The 8,277-nt window shown below is 38.3% G+C and overlaps 1 protein-coding gene across 2 annotated transcripts; it reads right to left on the bottom strand.

Moving 5' to 3' along the window:
• Positions 1 to 1,684: 1,684 nt before the first annotated feature.
• On the bottom strand, positions 1,685 to 8,067 carry SLITRK5 (SLIT and NTRK like family member 5). 2 transcript variants are annotated; one of them, XM_075199891.1, is made up of 2 exons: positions 7,616 to 8,067; positions 1,685 to 5,740 (listed from the first exon to the last, which is right to left on the bottom strand). In XM_075199891.1, exon 2 carries the CDS (start codon positions 5,730 to 5,732, stop codon positions 3,096 to 3,098), a length of 2,637 nt encoding a protein of 878 aa, XP_075055992.1. In that variant the 5' UTR covers positions 5,733 to 5,740; positions 7,616 to 8,067; the 3' UTR covers positions 1,685 to 3,095. The 2 variants fall into 2 exon arrangements, with proteins under 2 accessions (XP_075055992.1, XP_075055993.1); XM_075199892.1 differs by lacking the exon at positions 7,616 to 8,067 and adding an exon at positions 7,266 to 7,460.
• Between the last annotated feature and the right edge of the window lie 210 nt (positions 8,068 to 8,277).

The raw sequence follows: 8,277 nt of genomic DNA, 5'->3' as shown, positions 1-8,277 counted from the left end.
ATGAATGTTCACGTTATATTAAAGCACATTAGCAATACATTTAAGGCTCTGATATTCAATTAGCAGATCACATCTGGTGTGAAACCACTGGAGTCTGCAAAGCTTATGATTTGGAAAACCTTGTAAAGATTGTCCATGAAATCCTATTATAATCTACTATATTCTATATGTAGGGTAGAACATTGACTTAATTATCATTAAGAATGTTACCATTCATGTTTTTGTTTAATAAATGAAATGATATATCTAAATCCACCGTGCAGGCCAAAAATGTAGAGCTATTCCTTTATGACTTGCAGGACAGTATAAATTATGTTTCATGTAATAACAAAAGCGTAAATGCTATAATACAGATTGGTATCATCAATTTTAATAGAATTATTTAATTTCTTAAAATATAATTTTACATTGAAATCCCAAAAGTTTGTAGATTAAATAAAGTACATATCACTGAACAAAATATCTGAATGTAAATAAAATAACATCCTTCATACATTACAAAGCTGCCTTATAGTATCCTGTCTCTACTTTCCCATGTATCAACAAAATATCATCAGCAAGTGTTTGGTATAGACATATGATTGATATGTACTCTTTGCTATTCCAGTAAAATACACACATTTTTCTTATAGTGGTTAAAGAGTGACATCATTTATATTTAATAATATATTACTGCGTTGATCTTTATTTACCTATTATTATTTTTTTGTTCATGTGGCTATGACCCTTTATTGTAAGCAGAAATATCATATAATGTTAAGATCTTTCATTCAGCAGAATATTCAGTATTTTAATCTCTTTTTCACTAAAGTATACACTGTACAAATGTTGACCAAAATCATAATAAGCGTGCATAAAAAAATATATATTTCAGATTTATTTTCATAGAGATTGATTGTATCTGGGATAATATTAGAAGGAAATGATATAGCAGAAATAAATACAAGATAATAAAATTAACTGGGCCTAGTCTAATATTTAATGTATTACATTAAATTATTTTGAAAATTAGGTGGGAGGTGATGTAAAACAAAATCAGTGAAGAGGTAAATATACAATGCATCAAAGTATTTTAACCAATGTAAACATATGAGTAAAATCAAACAAGCAATAGAAAAATAAAACATGAGGCTGTTTTAGGTGAACTGTCATAGTTTTGTCTTGTTTTTCTACACACCTAACAAAAACAACAGAAAATAATATGGTGGTTTAAGGGAACTGCTCGAAACAGCAAAATAAATATAATTTCAATACTGAATAAATTATACAGCATGGTAGTCCAATGCTCATCATTATATAGTTCATAAAAATAGTTTTAAATTTTGAGGGCAGTTATTTGAAAAGTTGCATATCCCTGTTTATCATCATTTGAAAATTAGCAATACAAAGTACAATATGTCAACAAATAGATCTTCATGAAAGAATCCAGAAAAGTGTATTCATTAAGTAGGTCATTGCATATGAGAAATAAGTCTCAGGATGCAAAGTATAAAATTTTTGAGGAAGAAGCTACAAACTATTTTTGACACTAGAAAGATTTCAATACATAAATACTAGAGAAACACTCTCATCAATTCCCCATGGTCAGAGGAAGAAAAATCCTGATTAGAATTTATGGAGTTGGTGTTTTAAATGACATATATATATATATATATATATATATATATATATATATATATATATATATATATATATCTATATCACGTCTTACCCTGTTGCAAATCTCACATGAGAAAAAAATTAAATAAAATCACATAAAAATGAAATAATGTCATGGCATTTTAATATCAATAAAAATGAGAAATTAACATGTCCTGGACAATGAGAATAGTTCTAATTATTTCTTGTCTTAATCTCAAATTGCGCATTAAGGATTAAGGGATACATCAGAGTATGAATACCTAATTTATATTGTACTCGTTAACAATGGCTATACTTTACTACTTGAATTTGTGTCATTTCATTCCAATCCAATGGCAGAAACAAATAAAAGGATTAGTTTTGAAGGTTTAGTATCTGGAATGCATACTGAATGGTTGTGGTTGCTCATATAATGTTCTCAAATGTTGAATACATGTATCAGTGCACTACTTTCCTTCACAAAACAGTAATAAAATCAATAATAAAACAGTAACTTTTCCAAGCTTATACGTTTCCATATGTCAAACCTACCAGGTGACATGACACACGTCAGTCTGTACAGTGCAGTTGAAATTGGCTACAATAGTAGTCAAAAAGTTACATTTGGTTCACTAATGAAATGAAATAATTTTCCAATCAAAACCAGGTGTATCCCTCACTATTATGCTCCCAGAAACGTCCAGTGATCAATTTACTTCTTCCACTAAATTTTCTTTCCAATTTGCAAGTCACCACTAATGAGATTTGGTCGCTTATTAAGTCTAAAACTTCCATACCCATATCCCCCATGTTCCCAATTCTGAAAATCAACTTCCTTATGTAGTGCAACACGTTTGAGCAAATAAAAAACAGGAATAGTGAAGAACAAAAATGCTTATGTGCATATAAAAATAGGTGCTACATTAAAATATTTGATATTTCAACAATAAGTTATTTGACTACCCAAGTAATGGATTCTATGTCTTTGCACTTTTAGAATTTGTTTACACCATCTATGGTGATGCATAAAGATCGTATTAGATTACGTAATTTAGCTTTAACTTCAAAAGTTCGGAAAGCATACAAATACATCCTGTAAAAATGGACCTTTATATTAAACCTAGGTGGAGTGGCGCTAAAACACCATAAAAGTCACTTAGACCCACCCTTATCTGAAGGGTTATAGCATATGAGTGGTATATTCTTCATAGATACCTCCTAGCACCAGGAGTGATTCCAACTCTTTAATTCTCATGCTGCAGGAAGGGACCACAGGGGACCGCTTGCAGACAGTAATTGTTGTGCCCAGTTTATACAATTGATGTTGTCCTACAAAAAAGAAGAAAATTGCACACCCTTTCAGTATAATTTGCTGCAGCTGAAAATCTTGTGCCAAGGCACTTCATCCGAAGGTTGAAGCAACAAAATCGTCGTTTAGTCCTTTGTTTCAGAGATAATACTGTAGTTGTAGAAGTCTAGAACTGGCTAAATGTTGTCTGTTTTTCCAGTACTTCGAGGTAGTCCGGCTCAACGTTTAGTTTTGCTTTTAACTCCAGATATTCGTTCCTGTTAGGCTCCACATATACAGTACTGGGTGTGCTATATAGCACAGCTTCTCGTAACCTGTCCGGATGCAAGAACTGACGTTTAGCCTCGTATTTTGGGGTGTAGGTAAATGCAGGAGGGTTGTTATATTTATAATCAATATTATTTCCCGGTGAAGGTCCTTTATCGGGCTCTAAGATCCCTCTATAGACACGATCTGTATCTTGCACAGGAGAAAGCTCCACCCTGGGCTCAATGGTGCTGACACTGTAGTTTGGACTCCTGAGATTGCTCTCCCTTTGATCATCTAGATGATTTCTGTACGTGACTTTAAGTTCATGGAGATCTTTGTAATCGTCCACGGAATTGCCCTCCCTTGATCTATAGATTGGGTTTTTGCACATGTGACCCAGAGGGTGGGGGATGTACTCGTACACATGGCCGGCTGGGGTCTTCACTTTGGGCAGCGGTCTGTTGCTGTACACACTGTACTGCATGTTGAACGAGCTGACGTCTGAGTTATTTGTGCTCGCTGGCTCATTTTGATTCTTTTTCCTCCGTTTCATCACAAGGACAAATAGCCCCGCAGCCACAAACACAGACATAATGAAAACCAAGAGCAGGCTCAGTATGAGCACAGACAAGGGCACTGAGCTCGACACGTTGTTAAATTGAAGGGGATAAATTAACGTCGTGGTGCTCTCTGTAGGCAGCTCCTCTGAAGGGGTAGAAGTGGGAACTACAATGTCAGAGTAATCTGGGCAAAGGAGATCAGACTTGATAGATCGCATTTCTTTCAAGGCAAATTTTTTGGGGGTTTTGCATATGACATCATCCACCAGAACCCCAACACTGAGCTGTTCCAGCCAGAGCTTCATGCCCACCACATCGCAGGTACAGTCCCATGGGTTCTCGTGGAGATCTATCTGCACTAAAGACTGGAGTTGATCTAATACTCCGCTCACTGTCAAATGTGAGAAATGATTACTTCGTAGATTTAGCCTAGAGAGCTTTAATCCAGAGAAAATGTTGCCAGGCAAATTTTTCAAGAGGTTGTTGTTGAGAAATAAAAGGTGGAGATCGGGGACAGCATCAAATGTTCCAGGCTCGATTACCTTAATGGAGTTATATTGTAGGAAAAGGTATTGAAGACTTTGAAGGCCATAAAACAAGCCCGGGTTCAGCTTTTCAATAGAATTGCCATTTAAGTACAGTCTACGTAAATTCGTTAAATCCCCAAAGGCTCGATCGTGGATAAGAGATATCCGATTATTCCCAAGATGCAGAAGGTCCAATCCAGTGGAGTCAATAAAGTCAGACCTACGAACCAGAGTGATGTAGTTTCCTGTCAGGTACATCTTTTTGGGGTTATAAGGTTTAGGGTGTAAATCGGAGATACTCTGAATCTTCCTCTCCTGACAGTTAACATTAAGTCCCAGATTGGAGATCTGCAGGTTACAAGTGCAGTTTGTAGGACACTCCAAAGGCACTGGGGATTTGGTCTGGTAAGCATTTTCTTTGGGAGGGTGGTGTGATGTGGCTCGCACTCTGGATCTGTTAGGTTGCCGTGTGCTTTTGGGTTTTGTTGGGTTTTTGTAAACAAATGAGGAAGAGATGGTGGCACCCGAATTTACTGAGGCTGGGGTGGTGTGGAAGTACTCGTTTGTACTCCGAGGAATTTGTGGCCGCATCTCATAGGAGGGAATCAGTTTCCTGGGGCACAACTCCTGCTTGGAAATCTCATCCAGATCTCTCCCGTATAGACGAAAAGGAGTTTCACAAACCACGTCACCGACTAGAGCAGAGTAAGAAATGCTATATAGCCAATCCTTTAGGGCAATTAGTTCACAGGAGCAATTCCATGGGTTTTCCTCTAGTTGCAGTTCCACCACCTTATCCATATGTTCCAGTAGGCCCATAAAGGGAAGTACTTTTAGTCTATTTCCTCTCAGGTCTAGATGGGTTAAAGGGACAAAACGAAAAAGATTGTTAGGCAAAGTGGACAAAAGGTTGTCGTTCAATATTAAGACTTGCAAAGTGTGAAGCCTACTAAACGCATTAGGCTCAATAGAGATTATATAATTATAATCGACTTGCAAATACTCCAGGCTTTCTAGGCCAAGGAAAGTGTCATTTTTTAGAAGTTCCAGCTTGTTGTTGTTCAGATGCAGCCTCTTTAGACCCTGAAGTCCATAAAATGACCCCGTTTCAATATCCTGGATGTCGTTATTACCAAGGTGCAATATATAAGCCCCGGTGTAGTTTACAAACTCGTTTAGATAAAGACGGTTTAAGAGATTCCCAAACAGAAAGAGATGGTAGATTGAAAAACGTGGAGGGGTGATCTCAGAAAGACTAATGATCCCTCTATTTTCACAATTCACAGATAATATACCATCTCGTTCCTCACAAGGACAATTGTCACAGACCTCGCCATAGGATTCTATTGTTTCAGCCCAAGAAAGAACCATTGATGTTAAAGCAAATGCAATCGTCTGTAATATCCACATCTGCATTTTCTTGTTTAAGTCCTGGTCAAACGTGACTGCGGAGCAGCAATAGTACATCTTACCTCCTGAGGGACAAAATACAAAACATTTTAAGTACGACAGCAGCATACAGAGACACACACATACCATGTTGCTTTGACATATGTTGTATGTATTATAAACTATGTCTGCACACAATAACCCATACAAACATATGTTGTAACATTGCGTTTCACAAGCGTATATCTTCCATCTGATAGACGTCAAGTACATCTTTACAATTATTTAATGCAACGCCATGACCAGACCGGTTTCCATCACTAAAAGGTTCACATTCGGAGTATTCCTAATCATCTATAAGTATGCATAAAATGGCTGTCACTACTGCTTCTTGAGATCTTTTCCCCACATCACCTATCTTTATACTCCTTTCTTTTTTCAGCACCGCTTCATGGAACAGCGCACTGAAAGATCTCCATATTAACCGACATGGTTTAATCCAAGTTGTGTAGGGTATCAAGGCTTTTCTACCGCAATGCGTTGCAGTCTAGCTGCCTATAAGCAAGTGGTTCATTTTGTCTAGAAATTATTAAGAGATCACATTGTCATTGATAACACGTAGACAATAATCAGACAGAAGTAAATGAACGTCAAACTCTGTGTTGCTTTTAAAATCGGATTCGCAAGCAAAATGGCACTTTGTAAGGGAGCTAACCACTGTGCTGGGGAAATACACCCCTCTCTCATTGCTGCTCTGCTTTGACATTCACATGAAGAATGGGTTCATGCTTACAGCCTCGTTCATACAAGAATCAGACGGCACATCATTTCTAATGCCTAATACTAATCTATCAACGCTGCAGACTGGGGGACTTGACGAGGAAGGGGTTAATCGTTGTGTTCTCGGTGCTGCTGGCTTATCGGAAATGCAAATAATACACATACATGTACATGTCTCTGGGGAGGGAGTTTTAGTCAAATATCATTTACTTTGGAGATGCTATAAAACTAGCTTAGTGAGAAGAATCGAATAGATCATTTTCTATTTTCGCCATTGTCAATACTCTCAGCATTAAAAGCTGCTCATTATAGCCAAGGATGGTGGCTAATGGTAGTCCTCGGGGAAGAGGGGAAAATACATCGGGAAAGGGTCTGTTCAATAATAACAATAGCTTCAAACGTCCGCATAATCGATATGTGACGGTATCTAAGCATGATTACTATTTCATTTTTAGAACATATAAATGGAATCCACTGAGACAGCATGGCTGGGCTGGTATCAGGCTGTAGTCAGTGCACAGCATCTATGTATTACTTCTGCACAAACCACTGACGTGCTTTCAGTCACCCTAAAACAACTTGGAATGCAACAACCACAACCAACAGAGCATCTTGGATTAAAGAACCTACGGATACAGCCAAACAAGTGAATGTCTGGCTATGTGGAAGTTAGGTCTCGTATCATACCTTTCCGGTCTCTGTCCAAATCCATTCATCCACAAGCTCATCCGTGCCAACAGTATATGTATAAAATATAGCTGTATATGTTCAGTGATCAGTCATACTCAGTCCCAGTCGTCTTGCAACTTTAATTGAATTAAAATTGCTTACCAGAAACGCGAGGCAGGGAATCCGAGCCCTTCTATTAAAATAAAGTTAACCATCCACTTGCCAAAATCCTAAATGAGCAGAGGATAACTATTAAACCTTGGAGCTTTTCCTCCCCACCCCCAGTGAGCAGAAGCCCCAGTTTCTGCACTGCAACCGCCACGAAGCAGCCCATCTAGTCCTCTGTGAGCAGAATCCAGCACAATTACACTATGTTGCCTAGATCATACCAATGAAACAGGGAGCATGGCAGCGCCGACAAGGAGAAAACAAAACAACAAAAAAAAAACACATTGCTACCCATCATTTAACCTGCACAGATCATCGTAATAAGGTTAAATCAAAATACTCACTCAGACTTACGTCTCCAGGGCCCAACCATCGCGGAAAGCCATAAAAAATGCATCTGGTGTGTTCAGGGTGGCAGAAGAAGAGGCGTCTCTTCCAGAGCTTGGCTACGAAATGCAGTCTGACCAGCAGCCCTCACAGACAGACAGACCCACAGCCCGCACTGTAAAGCCTCCAGCGTTCATCCTTTGGCTTTGGGAGTCCCATTGTGATTTTTTTAACCCGATGGGATTGAAGGGAGGTAGAGACACAACATAGAGGGAGAGATAGAGAGGAGAGCGGGAGAAAGTAAAGGGGGATGGGGGACCAGAGGGAGGAGGAGTCTGACAGTAGGTAGGGTGGATGGGGGAGAACACTGAGCAGACTCAGCCTTTCTAGTTATCAAGTTGACAACCCTCTAGATTCTACCATGCATTACATATCAATCTAGTCCACAACTACACACACGCACGCATTCCTTGTACAAAACATGCGCTATTATTTGCCTACCTCAAGCATTTTCTGTATTCATAACAGACTCCCAGATTGGCTATTTCAGATATTATCTGATTTCTGTGCTATTTAGATGTATTGAGTACTTATCTACATGTATTGAATCCTTGGCCACATGTACATGTTTAGTATTACTCTTCCCAGGACCATTTCTCAAAGCACAGTGATGCTGGCT

This window comes from Mixophyes fleayi, chromosome 2 (genome assembly GCF_038048845.1).
Source record: "Mixophyes fleayi isolate aMixFle1 chromosome 2, aMixFle1.hap1, whole genome shotgun sequence".
Taxonomy (NCBI): domain Eukaryota; kingdom Metazoa; phylum Chordata; class Amphibia; order Anura; family Limnodynastidae; genus Mixophyes; species Mixophyes fleayi.
This window is presented reverse-complemented; position numbering and strand designations above follow the sequence as displayed.